The sequence below is a fragment of the Arachis hypogaea genome, chromosome 14 (genome assembly GCF_003086295.3).
Source record: "Arachis hypogaea cultivar Tifrunner chromosome 14, arahy.Tifrunner.gnm2.J5K5, whole genome shotgun sequence".
Taxonomy (NCBI): Eukaryota; Viridiplantae; Streptophyta; class Magnoliopsida; order Fabales; family Fabaceae; genus Arachis; species Arachis hypogaea.
The window spans coordinates 129,434,360-129,451,083 of record NC_092049.1 but is presented as its reverse complement, the minus strand read 5'-3'; the positions used below and the strand labels follow the sequence as shown (position 1 = coordinate 129,451,083).

General features: G+C 33.5%; 2 protein-coding genes and 1 pseudogene across 5 annotated transcripts; 2 read left to right on the top strand and 1 right to left on the bottom strand.

Annotated features, from left to right (window-relative positions):
• Positions 1 to 970: 970 nt before the first annotated feature.
• On the bottom strand, positions 971 to 3,615 carry LOC112744130 (uncharacterized). Of its 4 annotated transcripts, XM_025793636.3 has the most exons (9): positions 3,363 to 3,615; positions 3,200 to 3,280; positions 2,564 to 2,653; positions 2,310 to 2,476; positions 2,144 to 2,213; positions 1,745 to 1,824; positions 1,552 to 1,614; positions 1,373 to 1,449; positions 971 to 1,245 (listed from the first exon to the last, which is right to left on the bottom strand). In XM_025793636.3, the coding sequence occupies exons 1-9, from the start codon at positions 3,438 to 3,440 to the stop codon at positions 1,145 to 1,147; spliced, it is 807 nt and encodes a 268-aa protein (XP_025649421.1). In that variant the 5' UTR covers positions 3,441 to 3,615; the 3' UTR covers positions 971 to 1,144. The 4 variants fall into 4 exon arrangements, with proteins under 4 accessions (XP_025649421.1, XP_025649422.1, XP_025649423.1 ...); XM_025793637.3 differs by lacking the exon at positions 1,745 to 1,824 and having other exon boundaries at positions 1,552 to 1,655; XM_025793638.3 differs by lacking the exon at positions 2,564 to 2,653 and having other exon boundaries at positions 3,363 to 3,582.
• A 542-nt stretch (positions 3,616 to 4,157) lies between these two features.
• Positions 4,158 to 8,206, top strand: LOC112744128 (origin of replication complex subunit 5-like; annotated as a pseudogene).
• On the top strand, positions 7,159 to 10,216 carry LOC112744136 (SKP1-like protein 21). Its single transcript, XM_029292521.1, has 7 exons — positions 7,159 to 7,375; positions 7,488 to 7,494; positions 7,891 to 7,948; positions 8,403 to 8,627; positions 8,734 to 8,925; positions 9,058 to 9,121; positions 9,849 to 10,216. The coding sequence occupies exons 1-7, from the start codon at positions 7,159 to 7,161 to the stop codon at positions 10,214 to 10,216; spliced, it is 1,131 nt and encodes a 376-aa protein (XP_029148354.1).
• The last annotated feature ends 6,508 nt before the right edge of the window (positions 10,217 to 16,724 follow it).

Below are 16,724 nucleotides of genomic sequence, written 5' to 3'. Positions count from 1 at the left end.
ACGTCCAGTTTTGGAATCCAACTAAAAAACTACTTCATGTCAGTGCCACAATGAATTACCGTGCCAATCAGTTTATCCCACACCATGGATCTTAGCCGTTATATTCCACATTATTAACTGCCTCCTCCATCTGAACCATTAACATATTTTAATTTATATTTGAATGGTTCACATGTTTGTCATACCAAATTCCGTCTCCGTACATCGTCATACGGGAACACCTTCCTAAATTATTTTGAGGATAAAAAATGAAACCCTTTATTGCTTCTTTGGTTTAACAAACTCCAAACTAAACACACTTTAACAGTGTAAGATTACATTTTTTGGTTTGCATGTTAGATCTTCAAAGAAAAGGCCTAAGGTAATATCGATGTTTGAGTAAAAAGAGCTACCGTTACCATATTAATTAAGCTCATCTACAGCATAAATGAATTTATTATAGACATGATATATAACTGAATATAATAATATTATTTGATCTATATAGTTGAGTTCATCTTAATGGAATTTTTTGTTTAAGTTTTCAAGCATTAAAATATAATTTTATCCATGCATTAATATTTTTACCATTTTGCATAACTTTGATGGAGACCAAACCTGCCTTCTAAGACGGAAGATGTGTAGTAAATCCTCGAAGTATTTCATACCTTTTTTCAGCGTAGTATTACCACAAATAATATTTGCTTTCGAAATAGTCATTCACATATGACTATGAGTGGCATCATATTTTTTGGAATCTTCCACATTGATCTTGCAGCTTCATTTGAGGCACATATTTCCTCTATTTATTTCCACATTGTTATAACTTAATATATTTAGCCACCCAAATAAAAGCAACACATTGCCTTCATCCAAGAGTGTAGATCTATCTTTTCTTATTGAACATAACACTTACATAATGAAAATCAGTTTTGAGTTTCAATAATCAACTGTTAATTTATTGTGTGTGTATATATACTATATTACTATGTACTGAAAAAACATTTCTCTATATAACATTAGAGGATACAGTTACAGCAGCCATTTTAAATAAAAAGATTGTGGTCACAACAAACTGACTTTCTTTATAAATGAGATGGTAACAAAATGTTCAGTTCAATGCTGACGCCTGAAAAAGTGAAAATTCAATGAAGGCAACAAACAATCATTTCAACTTCTTACTGAAGTCCGACAGCTCAAAAACTTGAATTCTGGGGATAGCCGCAGCTTCTTCTCTCTCTTTCTGAGTGTTGTAACCCCAGTTCCCTGATCCCAAAAACAATTACACTTATCAGGCACACTCGGCCATACGTATCGCGATGTCATGTAATATTTTCCCATGAGAGAATCCATTCCAATTATAAACTGGTTAAGAAATACAAAAGGAAGCTACCTAAATACAGATTCCATTGATCTAACTCAGGTTCTTTGATGACATTTTTTAAGGTAGCAAGCCGATCCTCCACAAAGCTGGTTAAAAGAGTTAATTTCATGTAAGCAATAATAGAGTTCCAGTAGAAATAACAATAACCAGAATGATGTATAATTAGTTCTAGTAGCACAATATCTTACTGAAGTGTGAGTCCTTGGTGCTCTGATCTCTTTTGAAGCTGCTTCAGCACTTTCACCTTAGGCCTACCGGTAAAACCAAAGATGGTGCAAGGAAAGTGAATTTCCTTTCAAAAAATAAAGCAAGAGAAAAGAAAAGAAAAAAATGTTAAAGCATCACTGGACATTATTTTAGGCGAATATATACTACACTAACCGAGTTCCTAGACCATATGTTCTTTCAGGTGGAATTGTCACCCCAGCAAGCTCTCGGAGTAAAGCATCGGCAAAACGGCTCTAAAATTACAAAAGAAATGATAAAGATACAAAATGAACAGGGGACATGATGTAAAATTGCAAAAGGTGCATAAGTCTTATTAGGACAACATTATCTTCCTTTCTCTCTTACTCTTTCATTCCAAAATAATTATCACCTTGAAAATTCGGTGCATTAAAAATTTTATATATTTACTTGCAATTTATATCAAGATACATTGACTTTCGAAAGTAAAAATATTATGGAATGGAGTATTTTTCATTAATACTTAGACAAAAGTTTCTGTTAGACAGGATTATCATCCCCTAGCTAGGGTCAAAAAGAAGGTTGGACGCTGACCTGTTTCGTGGTGACAATGTACACTCTCGAGCTTGCAAATTTTAATGCATCAGAAACACCAGGATAGAATCTATAGACAAACATCACGAATTAGTAGTAGTAGATCTCCTTCATGTGATATAAATATGCTAAACTAATCACAGCTCAGAAGGTTTAATTTGGTTACCTATTTGCACCGATCCAAGTAGCGAAATCCTGCTCCAACCATTCATCTCTAACCTTTCCAAAAAGATCTATCAAAGTTTCTCTATTCTCACTCCACTCTTCCATGATAACAGGCTTCAACTTGGACCAATTTTCCAATATACCCTCAACCGTGAGCCCCTCTGCAACCTTGCAAAAAAAAGTAGGCATCAGTCAAAAGCAGATGCAAATTCCACGGATAAATGCTAAAGATCAGAGATAAGACATTGTACTCACTGAAGACTTCCTGATGGAAGGTATTCTGGTCTCTAACAACAATCTCACAAGTAAAACATTTTCATATCCAGTTTCTAAGACCGGTCGGACCTATAACACAGACAACTATGGAAGTTCATCTTCAGAATGAAAATTGGTCTATTTATTCACCATATTCAAAGCAATGTTTTTGAAAGCTCAATATTTTTGAGTCAAATATTCACAACATCATATGCAAGTAACTAAATCTTTACAAAAAAAAATTATTAAAACCGGAAAATGTTCATATTTTGAGGGAATAAAACTTGATTAACAATAAAAAAGGCAACAAAGTTAGCGAGAAACAGTGTGTTGTTTAATTAGCATAGTTTTGAAACAATTTTATAATCAATGTCCTACTGAAATCTTAGAGGAAAAATCAATTACTTCCTCAAAGAAGTGAGCTTCACACATGCATTGCACCTCATATAATTTGAGGCCTCTGTTGTTATTTCCAAATCGTATAAGTTGATAAGCAGTTAACAGTTATTCAGAACCAAAACACATAACATCTAAACTATAAAGCAATTTAGCAAAAAACAAAGGCATAAACATAATAATTAACTAATTGATTAAAAAAATGCATAAGAAGTAAGTAGTGAATATGAGATTAATTACTGAATGCATCTGGTCAACAATCCAATCCTGAGTGGCCGAATCCACGCCATGAAACAAAGAAGGCCATCTCACTTTCGCAGCCTGAAAGGTATCCTAATTAATGAAAAAGTGAAAACTTGAAATGAAAAAACAAGTAAGAGAGAAAGGAGAGAGGGTACAGTACCTTGAGAGCAGAGAGAGAGCTCTCACCGCAGCTATCACAGAGGATTCCATCGAAGTCCAAAGCATAAAGCTCCCCCATTTCACTCTGCACTTGATAATTGATATTTTCACTGCATCGTTGTTATGCTCCTTCCTCACTCTTCACAACTCACAATTCAACGCTCCGTTCCTTACGTCCCTGATGTAGCCACGTGTTTGCTAATCATTTTTATTTATTTTTTTGTTGTATATTATTATATAATAAATTTATTTATGTGTTCATTTAAAGCTTGTAATAACTTTTTTATATTTAATGCATATTTCAAAACTTATCTTTGTATCAACCTTAACTATCAAATGGAATTGATTAGAAGTGCGATGATTTTATGCGATAAAAATATATGATAAATTTATTATATAATTATATATCAAAAGAGGATAATTTACTTTCTAATTTCCATTAAGCAATTGCTTATATAATTTGATTTGTATCACTCAAATTTTTCATCGAATTAAACATAAATAATTAATTTTAGGTATCTATAGTTTAATTAAATTATCGATTAGCAACTTTAACTTATAAAGTTTGTAAATAGATTCAATTAGATATTGAGTAACTATCGTTATTATTATTTTTTTTTTTTCTAAAAAAGGGAATATTCAATTGGATGTTGCACTGGTATAATTTATTTTTTAAAATAAAAAACTATATCTACAAGTTTTTGGTCATGGACTAGAAACCGAAATCAACTGGCCCATAATGTATTTTGACGCAGGCCAAAATAGACAATCATAAGCCCAAAAAAATGGAGAGAAAAGTGGCTCTTCCCGGGAACAATGTTGTATTTTCCATTTGATTTTGCTCTCTTCACTCTTCACTGTCACATTGCACCAAACAACTGCGTGGAAAAAGCCAGGCGCCTTCACTGAGTCGTGCTTGCCACGCGCACCCAATTGGATCTGCTCGCATCTGTATTCTCTGTTTTCTCGGTAAAGACCTTTCTTCACTCCACAATCCTTTTCTCTTCTTTTAGGTTTAATTAGGGTTTTTTCCTCACTTTCTTAATCTAATTGGATTTGGTTTGTTCTCAATTTCAGTTAGTGTTCATATTTGTCTTTAGAATATTCTATGACATTTTTCCTTTCAAATCAACGAAAATTAATCAATTTTGCATTGTAGTTTGTGAATTTTGAAAGCCATTTATTGAACCGAAGCTTTGATATCACTCAAGTTCAATTTCACTGTATGATAATGATGATGCTTTCATAAATCTGATTAATATATCCATTAGAGTTAGTGTTAAGTTCTATCAGGCTGTGTGTATGTGAACTCCAGCACAATGGATTATTGTTTATTGACTACCAATCCTAAGAGTGCGTGGAATCCGTTACAATTTGTTTTTTCAAATTTTGATTCCAAATTGATGATTCCATTGTTGATTTTATCAGAAGAAACATGAATTCAGAGGAAGCTGCACAAATTCCCAGAAGAACTACAAGGTCTTTAGCTTCATCTTCTGCGTCGACTTCTAATAATGCATCTTCTGCAAAAGTAAATAGCCTTGAACCTCTAACAATCAATGACCTTTTAGTTGGAGGAGACCCTATTAGCCTAGATGAATTGTTTTCTAATTTCCCCGGTAGAAGTAGCCAGATTCTCGAGATTGTAAGTCTTTTGGGGCCATTGAACACTCCAATGCTTCCTTTGTTTGTGTATGGTGGTGCTTCCACTGGAAAAATCAGTATCATTCTTCAATTATTCCGGCATCTCAACAGGCCTCTTGTTTATTCTAGCTGCAGGACGTGTTATAATCAGCGTATCTTGTTTGAATCTATTCTAAATCAGTTGCATCTCCATAGAAAAAGTTCTGCCAATGGCTATTCAAATGCAAAGCGCTGTGAGAGACCATCGGATTTTATTAATTTTCTTATGGAAGCATTGACCGATGCCATAAACAATCTGAAGGAGAAGTCGGAGAAGTTGATATCAGGCAAGACAATGGCACAAGGGGGGATTGGAAACATGATCTACTTGGTATTTGACAATTTTCAGCTTGTTAGAGAGTGGGATAAGAGCTCTACTTTATTACCCTTTCTGTTTAATCTCTATGATCTGCTGAAGATTCCTGAGGTGGGTCTAATATTTATCAGCAATACTTCTCCAGATACCTTTTACTCCTCTAACATGGGTTATGTGGAGCCTATCCCTCATCCCTGTGTACTTTCCTGATTACACAGATGCTGATCTTCGCAAAATATTGTTGAGAAACCAAGCAGACTCGAAGCTGTATTCTTCATTCTTGGAGTAAGACATCTTATTACTATTACTTTCCTTTCTCAGATTTACATAATCTCATAGTGAATTTTTGTTTATTTTTCATGCAGTGTGGCTTTAAGGTCTTTCTTTAGGGTTACTAGGCAGGTTGATGAATTGTCCACTGCCTTCAAACCACTATATGAAAAATATTGTGAACCTTTAAGTGATAAAAGAGTCTTTCTTAATGGAGACAAAGACAAAGACATGAAGAGAAAGTTATTTAGTCATATCAATCCTCACATCACGTCCTCTCTGAATGAGATATTTAAGGTTTCATCTCATCCTTCAGCTGAAGTTGAGAACTCCAAAGAGGCAAATCTGAAGGTGAATCAAAAGAAACTGGAGCGACGTGAAGAAATTGCCAAGCTAGACTTTCACATGTCTACGAGTGCGAAGTATCTTCTTATTTCAGCATTTCTTGCTTCCCGAAATCCAGCTACTCTTGATGCTTCACTTTTTGATTCCAAAGGAGGTTCTGATAATCGAAAGCGAAAGAGGAAGTAAGCATGTTGATTTGTTGGTTGATGTGTAATTTACAAAAATTAGTTCTCTAGCCATAGTATGATTCTGCTTTTGTTCTCTCTCTTTTTTTAAGCTGTGGATGTTTAACTTTCTAGTCTATTGTTCTTTTTTGTGTGTAGACCCTCTTAGAAGGTGCCTGAAAGAAAGGAAAGTTTAGAAGAGGAGTTACTAATGAAAGGACCTGGAAGTTTCCCACTGGGGAGGTTGTTAGCCATCTTTCAGTGTATTGTATCGGTTGCAGAAGATTCGTCGGATGAGGACAAACAAAGCGGCGAGCTGATGTCTGATGTTCTGTTGCAGCTATCCAGTCTCTGCAATGCTAAATTTATATTTAAAGGAAGAAGCTGTCCAATTGAAGGCTCAGTTCGGTATCGGTCAACTGTATCAGAAGACTTGGCTTTGAAGGTAACCTCAGTTCCCACGTAACACTCCCACAAAATTCTTGGTTTATTTATATGACATTTGGAAAACAAATGAGGAATAATATTTTCATTGTTGTTTAAGCAGGTTGCAAGGAGCCTCAAGTTCCCTTTATCAAGTTATTTGTATAAAAGAACCTAGCAATCTTTGACTTTGGTTCTTCTGCTTCACAAATCCTGGTTATCCATTTTTCTCTAATAGAATCTGTACAACCTATGATGCTGCTATCTGCAGTTATCCTCATGAAATTGCCGGAATTATCCCTATGAATTGTAACATTGGATGGATTGAATAATTTTCAATGCACATGGAATTTCCAAAAATGCATATATATCGCAGATTTAACCTTTAGTGCAGTATGGATTCTGAAATAATGTTTCTCTTGGCAGATATGGAATTGTAGCATGGCACAAATTGTGTTTAAGACCCAATTTTCTTAATAAATTTCTTGTACTTCAAATGAATGCCCCATCTATTTCAATTTTCCAGAATGGGAATTTTTAGCCAAAGTCACTCATGAAAACTCTCTAAAATTCTTAGACTCAATATGTGCATTTCAATGGAAAATATAGTGAACATACTGGTTCCGTTTATTGTGCTGGCATATAACAACCCCTTTCTTCAACTTCTTATTCATGTTGCTATTGTGTTTGTTGTGTTGGAAATGATGATGTTAAACAAATTTGATGCTAATCAAAATCATGTAGCTGATATAAATAATGAAAATTTAGCTCCTTTTAAACTCTGCCATTACTGTTTTGTGAAGTTGGCGGATGGTGAAGCTTTTTAGTATCATGGGAATTCAGAATTCTTGTGTGTAATTAGCTAACAAGTAGCTTTCAAATTGTTCTCTTTCTGTTTTTATTTTCTTTTTATATATGGAATCAGGAAATTTGTAAAAACCACTCTGTCTTTTTTTGTCTTTTCTATTTTTTATGTGTGTTAACTTAATGTGATATTTGGATAATACCAAGTTCAAATGGAAGCATGCTTAGTAAGATGTGAGCAGCAGTAATGTAACTATAAATGTTTTTGCCATTTTGAAAAAAAAAAAGTAAGTTAAATGTGTTGATAGTTTTCTCTTGTTTGAAGTATTTTCTTTTTGAAGTTTTATTGTTTGGAAATGTTAATTAAGAAATTTCGGGTGGAAATAGGCATCAATCAATTCTTATACTTAGTTTTGTAATAGTAGGATAGGGCATGTCTTAGTTGCTGCTTTATGTATTTGCATACTCTTCATTTATGTATTGTTATTCATTACACATTTTGACTTCTTATCCTATTTATGCAGGGTCTCTCTGAATTTAGGAGGTGCTGCTGAATTATTCACCATTCTACACTTTGGCAAGGTTTATGTCTGTTATCCTTGCTTGTTGAAATATTGTGATATAGGGAATTGTGTATCACTGCCAATGCTTTCATGGACCATATGCATTTGATGCTGCTGCTAGAGAAGCTTAATCCTGATCCCAAACCTCGTTTGATTAGTGGATGTATTATCTGGTTGTCTGGAATTGAAATTTGAATTTGAATTTCCACCTCTGCATATATTGGTCGAACCGTGATTTCGTGAATAAACTTCAAATATCAGTAGTTTCCGCTTTTGACACTAGTTTAAAATGTCAGAAATTGACATGGCAGTTAGTAAACCCGAGGTGCGTATCTGCTTGTATGATATAAGTAATTTCTAGTTTAAGATCCTCTCCTGGTTCTGTGATTATGATTTTTTTTTTTTTCTCTTACAATTTTTTATCCTGAGATATTGAGAGATTTTAAAATCCAGTGTTTAACTTCTTGCTTCAGATTATGCAGCCGTATATCTGGCTTCAGACACCAGATGGTGCAATAAAACAAGTGGAACAGGAAATTGCAATGTTTTGCCCTTTTATTTGTCAAGAAGTAATACAAAAAGGCACAGGATCTTCAAAGAACTGTGCAATATGTCTTCCTCAACGAGTCACCCCTACTATTTTGAGCTTAATACTTGATTATTGCCGATTTCATCAAGTACCAGGTCGCTCAAACAAGGTTTTTATGTTTCTTCACTTTTTTTATGTTGTTATAAACTTAATAATCAAATATAAGATGCACTTTAAATGGAAAGGTTTTATTTGACGGCTTAGTTTTTGTATAGGAGCGGAAGTCTTATGATGAGAAATTCATGCGGATGGACACGAAGCAGTTATGTGAGTTGACATCTGCTGCAGACAGCCTTCAGTTGAAACCATTGGTTGATCTTACCAGCCGTACACTTGCTCGAATAATTGAAGGAAAATCCCCTGAGGAAATACGCGGCATATTTAATTTGCCAGATGATCTTACAGAGGTATCTGGTGCTTGCAATAACCATGATTCAATTCTTTTTTCGATGTCAGTTTTGCTGTTGCTTGCAATAACCATGATTCAATTCTTTTTTCGATGTCAGTTTTGCTGTTTTTAGACATTCTATTTGATCCAGGAAAAGAAATTGGAGCCCTTGAAAAACACAACTGTTGATCCGAGGATCAGGCTTGGAACCGCTTGTAACTGAGCATTTTTCGATCCCCTTTACATGAGTTTTACTTAATGCTTTTTGTTGTTGTTAGACCGATGAAATGGTGCAACTTCGTCCTAGTTGAGTAATTTCCATTTGATGTAATTTGTTGACCACATGAAACTACCTCTTCTACGCCTGAAAGATGAGCTTACAAGTTGATTCATGTCCATCTTGACAACATTGAAACTCGAAATTAGTAGTACTCAGTTCTTTCGTTAATGTTTGTCTGCATCAAGTATAGACAGTGTAGGTGGTCCAATGATCTTGTTGAAATGAAGAGAAGAAATATACCAAAAGGTAGGACTGTCAGGACAAAGAGATTTTTTTTGGTTGTTGAAGTAAAGCCTTTAATATGTCAGCCACTCACCATATTTAGAGGGAAAGTCCGCTATAAGGGCCATGTGCTTTACTTTAAAGAGAATTGAAATGTCTAATCCTATTCCACAAAACTCGCTTGTCTAAAAATTTATCAGCGAAGGTTTGAAATTACGCTCCAACTAACTAAACAATATATGTTTCTCGTCTAAATTTCCTAGTTATACAATCATTTCATTCATTGGGATTTATATTTAAGCTTTTGTGTTTGACAATGTCCGGAAACTCTTGAGTCTTGAGTAGTGGTCTTCTGTAGGCTGTAGCCTTTTATTTTATTTTCCTGTTTCATCTGCTTGGGGATGCAGATGCCTAACTGTTAGTGAGAAATTTTGTTACAGATCCAAAGGAGATGCAAAATTCTAAGAATAAAAATAAAAACCGAAGAAGAAAAGAGCAACAGACGAGCTCTTCTTTGAAGGAAGCTTCTGAACTGAACAATAAGGTAGTCATAATATCTAATATCAAATTTGGCTTCAAGTTAAATTTGAAAAAACAAGTTCAGTTATTTACTATATATGTTCCAAGTGTTTATTGCTTTTTACTTCTAATAGGAGATAAATGGCAAACTGATGGAACTAATGGAGTTTCCGAGGCCTCTCAGTCTAATACAGAAGACAGCACTTTTGTTCCTAGAGAGTTTGATGATGGAGATATAGATGAGGAGATCGATCCTGCATTAGAGGAAAAACTTGACAGGTGGGGCTAGACTATATTCTAAGTGCAGTGTTTACACTTCATGCTAAAATTTGAAGTTGTATTTTTCTTTTTGTGGATGACAATCATTATCTTTAGCATAGTTGCAGTGGCAGATCACTTGCACTATTCTCTTTATTCTATCATATGGAGAGGACATAGCATCAGAATGATTGATTAGCTCTTTCTTTCAACAAATTGTATTTCTTGAATCATTTAACTGATTCACATGCAACCAGCAATACATGATTCAAGAAATACAATTTGTTGAAAGAAAGAGCTCATCAATCATTCTGATGCTATGTCCTCTCCATATGATAGAATAAAGAGAATAGTGCAAGTGATCTGCCACTGCAACTATGCTAAAGATAATGATTGTCATCCACAAAAAGAAAAATACAACTTCAAATTTTAGCATGAAGTGTAAACACTGCACTTAGAATATAGTCTAGCCCCACCTGTCAAGTTTTTCCTGTAATGCAGGATCGATCTCCTCATCTATATCTCCATCATCAAACTCTCTAGGAACAAAAGTGCTGTCTTCTGTATTAGACTGAGAGGTCTCGGAAACTCCATTAGCTCCATCAGTTTGGGGTCTGATATTATGACCATTTATCTCCTATTAGAAGTAAAAAGCAATAAACACTTGGAACATATATAGTAAATAACTGAACTTGTTTTTTTAAATTTAACTTGAAGCCAAATTTGATATTAGATATTATGACTACCTTGTTGTTCAGTTCAGAAGCTTCCTTCAAAGAAGAGCTCGTCGTCTGTTGCTCTTTTCTTCTTCGTTTTTTCTTTTTATTCTTAGAATTTTGCATCTCCTTTGGATCTGTAACAACATTTCTCACTAACAGTTAGGCATCTGCATCCCCAAGCAGATGAAACAGGAAAATAAAATAAAAGGCTACAGCCTACAGAAGACCACTACTCAAGACTCAAGAGTTTCCGGACATTGTCAAACACAAAAGCTTAAATATAAATCCCAATGAATGAAATGATTGTATAACTAGGAAATTTAGACGAGAAACAGATATTGTTTAGTTAGTTGGAGCGTAATTTCAAACCTTCGCTGATAAATTTTTAGACAAGCGAGTTTTGTGGAATAGGATTAGACATTTCAATTCTCTTTAAAGTAAAGCACATGGCCCTTATAGAGGACTTTCCCTCTAAATATGGTGAGTGGCTGACATATTAAAGGCTTTACTTTAACAACCAAAAAAGGATCTCTTTGTCTTCACAGTCCTACCTTTTGGTATATTTCTTCTCTTCATTTCAACAAGATCATTGGACCACCTACACTGTCTATACTTGATGCAGACAAACATTAACGAAAGAACTGAGTACTACTAATTTCGAGTTTCAATGTTGTCAAGATGGACATGAATCAACTTGTAAGCTCATCTTACAGGCGTAGAAGAGGTAGTTTCATGTGGTCAACAAATTACATCAAATGGAAATTACTCAACTAGGACGAAGTTGCACCATTTCATCGGTCTAGCAACAACAAAAAGCATTAAGTAAAACTCATGGAAAAGGAATCCAAAAATGCTCTGCATCATTTCCATCAATAAAAGACAAAAGGTCATCGATTGAACGATCATCCACATTCTCTACTTCAATTTCAACATTCTGAAACATGTGCCCGACCAAATCTTGTTAAACATCAACATTTTACAATTAAAGAATCAGGACATTAAAAACGGTACAAGAAATTAAATAATACTTTACAAATTGGACAGTGTGCTTGCACTGTAATGTGATGAAAAAAATAAGAAACAATATTTACACCTTTAGCCTCTCACGCGCCTTCAGCTCTTTCCCTTTCTTAGCATACAAGCGGTTCAAAAGCCTGATCCTCGGATCAGCAGTTGTGTTTTTCACGGGCTCCAATTTCTCTTCCTGGATCAAATAGAATGTCTAAAAACAACAAAACTGACATCGAAAAAAGAATTGAAACATGGTTATTGCAAGCACCAGATACCTCTGTAAGATCATCTGGCAAACTAAATATGCCGCGTAGAGAGAGTAAGGTAGATATTGAAAAAACATGCACCAGTTTCTATCGTTCTTCTATCAGTTCATCTATATTCTCTGTGATGGTGTCGAGGTTAGGCGGCCTCGAGAGAGTAAGACGGCTGCTGCTTGTATGAGTGGAGGTAGAGAGCTGCTGTGCTGCAGCGTGTTGGTTGAGAGGGGGAGGGAGGGGAACGAGCAGGTAGACATTGCTGCGATGGAGGTCAGCCTCGGGAGGAACGATGAGGAGGTTGGAGGAAGAGTATTTTTTGACGATATGGTTAGGATGAGCTCTCATCACATCAGCGGCCTTGATGGTGCGAGCAGTGAGCTCTTCAATTCTGCCATTGGAGTGAACTATTCGTATCACGTCCAATGGCCCGCATGGTAGGATGCATGATATGCATCCTCTTATGCTCTTCATTATTAAAGCTACGTTGGAGAAGAAGATGGGGTAAAAGTGGCAAAGGATGAAATGGTGGCCGAATGGGAGAAGAAGATGGAAGTTTTAAGGTAAGACTGGTTTTTTCTTAAGTTGACGTATGATAAACCTCTATTTCCTTGGAGAAGAAGATGGGGAAGCTTAAACCAAAATATATATAGAAAAAGATGCGGGTCACATAAAGAGAAAGAGAGAGAGTGAAAGGGAATGGAAATGGCCTTTACTTTTACTCTCTTGTTAGTTCTACGATATTGTTCTATGGAAGCGGGCGGGCTGTTAGAAGTTCGGCCCGGTTTTTTTTGTGTCGCATACTCATACACATACAATAAGAGAGAACCCACTCCTTCCCTTCTTCTTTGACTGACTGAATAGGGTTCGCTCTTCTCTCGATGTTCCCATTCTGATAGCCTCTTTAATGATCTTTTCTATAGGTAGAAAAGAGGGCTTTTATCACGTTTGAGAGTAGTTCCCTCTTTGGCAGAAAGTGGAAAGTCTTCGAGTACTCATCCTATAAACTATAGTTTAGGAAGTAAACTATAAAGTTTTTGTTGCTTTCATCACCCCTAATTTACACCATAATAATAATACCCTTCCAATATTAATATTTTATACATATATTAATACCTTACTTTATATTTTTATACATTTTTCGTATAGAAAATTTTTAATCATTCTTAAAATATTAATATAATTTTAATTGTTAATGTCAATTAATAAATAATGTATACTTTTTATAATTAAAATGAATGGTTAAAATTGCTAATACATATATATTTTAAAAATATTTAAAATTTTTCTTATTATATAATATAATCATCATAACAAAGTTTATCTCTTCTTCTAAATAATCACATAATATAATTATATATAAGGTTTAACTTAATTTCACATAAACTATATATATAGTCAAATTAACAAAAGTGTAGCTCTAACTATTTTAACTAGAAGTGATGCAAATATAAATATATATAATTAAAAATTTAATTTTGATATATTTTTATGAAAAATTTTGGCTAATTATGACTAAAAATTTTTTGTTACCAAACTTTTTTTTATAGTATTAAACCCCGCTTGATTTTGTTTCAGTCTATATATTGGGCTAGTCTAAGTGCTATTACTTAATTTTCGCATTAGTATACTTTTCGTTTTATTTTTCTCGTTGTCAGCAAAAAGTGACAAAACTAGGATGAATATGGGCAATAAGAGAAAAAAAAAAAAAAAAAAAAGACTGTTGTGTCATAGAATTTTTCTTTTATTTGCACTAGTGGAATTACTTGGTAATTGTAAGACTATCCTTAATCTGAGATGCTATGCTTCAAATATTTTTCAATTAAAAACTAATCTGATCTAGATTTTCCTCTCTCTTTCTTGTACTGATTACTTTTTTATAATAGGTGTTTGCGCGCACTTTGGAGAAGAAGATGCAGACGTACACACCTGATGGTCCCAAATAACCTACACAACCCCCTTACCACACATTTAATTCACTCCACTTGCATTATTAAATCACCATTTGGCCCCACCCTTCATCTCATCTAGTTATTATATCGTATCACAATCATCAACTCTATCACGTGATACAATAAGTTCTCCTCTCCTCTTCTCTTTGTGGCAAATTCGCAATGGCATTCACCCGTAATATTCTCCAAACTTCAGAGCATCAGAAATCTTTTTTAGCATTATGGGCTGTCTTTTTCCGGGAAACAGGCCACAGCCTATTTTCCTAGGTTGTCCCCAACGTACACTATTCTATTCATACATACAACTCCCTCTTTCGCATTTTAATACGATAAATATTTACATGTAATTATTTTTATATATTATATGTAGTCAAACTTTTTTTTTACTATATTTTCGTATTTTGTATATAATTATTTCTTTTTTTTTTAAAATATTCTACATTTTTATTGAAGTTGCCATTTTTTTCGCCACATGTTGTCAAAATTATTATTACATTTTTTCTTAGAAAGTAAATATTAGATATAAAAAAGATAGTACTAATTAAATAGCAAAATCATTTTAACATTCTTACCACTATTGCTCCCATTATACTAGCTAGTACTAGTATTAATATATATAACTATATATTATTGGAAAATTTTCAAGTGTACTGTCATACCGGTGTTTCAATAATTTTTAACCGTTGATCTTAATTATAAAAAATATATATAATATATATAATTAAGATTAACGATTAAAAATCACTGATACACCGATATGACGGTACACTTGAAAATCTTCCTATATTATTACGTTTAGATTCACCCAACAAAAAAGGGACATCATATTTCTCATGATAGTGATAAACTTTTTAACGCTAGAATAAGTGTTTACAAAACTCATCCATAATTGTGGTTGAGAAAACTTTAATATATATTCTCCTTAACAATAATGTTGGATGAACTGTTCTTTAATTTTTACTTTTTTTTTTGTGTTATTTAAATGTTTCAGTTTTATCTTTATCCTATTCATATTATGAATAAAAAACAATATGAAATTTATTAATGAAAATGTGTTGATATGTAATTATATATATTGACATATGTGTGGCATTTCCTATTCCAAACTTTTAAACTCGTGAGTTGTTTTGTACCTTTTTTTAGTAAGTAACTAAGATTCGATTTCATGCTTTCATGGTTTTAGGTTTTGCTGTAAAGGCCTTAGAAGTCACCAATCCCAATCCTCTCCATGGCTGCATACTATTACTACAAACACCGACATTATCCATTTCTCAATTACTATGCACAAATAGCACTCGCTATTATTAAATAAGCATGACAAAAGCTTGTCTGTTTAATTTGGGGAAGAAACGGAGAGGAGTCGGGGAGCAGTGGAGAATGTGAAGTATGGGGAAAAGATGAAATTATTTCGTATGAAAGGGAAGGAAATTAGAACAAGTAGAAGAAGATTGTACCTGAAAGAAGCACTATTGGGGCCAACATTCAACATTCAACCCTTCATCGTTTTAACGTGCAACCCAACACAAAACAAAGATTATAAAATTAAGATATATTATTTGGTAATGATATAGTGTACGCTTAGAAAAGAGATGCATATGTGAGAGTAGTGTGAAGTTTTCTTAGTTCCCCAAAAACAAGACACAAAGGCTACAAAGTTGGGCCCTCACATATGATACAGCTTATGATAGTGCATATCCACACATGACACTCCCACCACGCTTCATACATTCATGCTTATTGCTTTGGATCACACGTGCACACTTTTTGTCTCAAAAAAAACTATATATTCTTTGTTTCATAGATATTTTCCTTTAATGTTGTTATGTAAATAGGTTTTTAAATAGTTTGATTTTTGAATTATCGTCCTTTAATTAGTCATAGATATTCTCTTATTACATCATATCAATCAACATCTTGAACTTTAATATCCTGTTACTTAAATACTATATATGAATGTAATTGTATTAGAAAAATATTAGTATTTTTATTAGTAATAATATTATAGAATTATAAATTTTTTAAAATAAATTATATTCTAATATTTGATTTTTATTATAACTTAAAAATTAATAATATTTAATATTCTTATAATAAATATAAAAAATTTATTAAATAAAAAAATATAAAATTTGTGTTTTACTTCAATATTTTTTATAATGAATAATTATAAATTAGTATTTTTTTATAAGTATTTTTTGGATAAATAATTTTCAGTCAGAATATCAAAAAAATAATAAATGTGATCGTAAAAAAAGGCGAAAGCTAGTGCACTCCAGAAAAAGTAGAGAGTGCAGCACTCTTTAAAAGTTAACCTATTATTAAAGGTTATCAGGTAAATTAAATTTATTTATTATTGTTATTATTATTTTTGTCATGGGCTGAATAAACAAATTAACACTGACAAGAAAAAATAATTCTTTCGTTTAACACAGAATGACCTTTGCACCACAAAAGTACTTAGGAAAACTTAATCGAATTCTTCCATTACTTTGTATTGTCGATGCTATGTCTTCAAGCATCTTCACTGTTTTGTTTGGTGGCGGTGCTTCCACTGTCGTTCTGGCTAGCCACAGATTTTGAAACTCTTGAACTCACTCCCT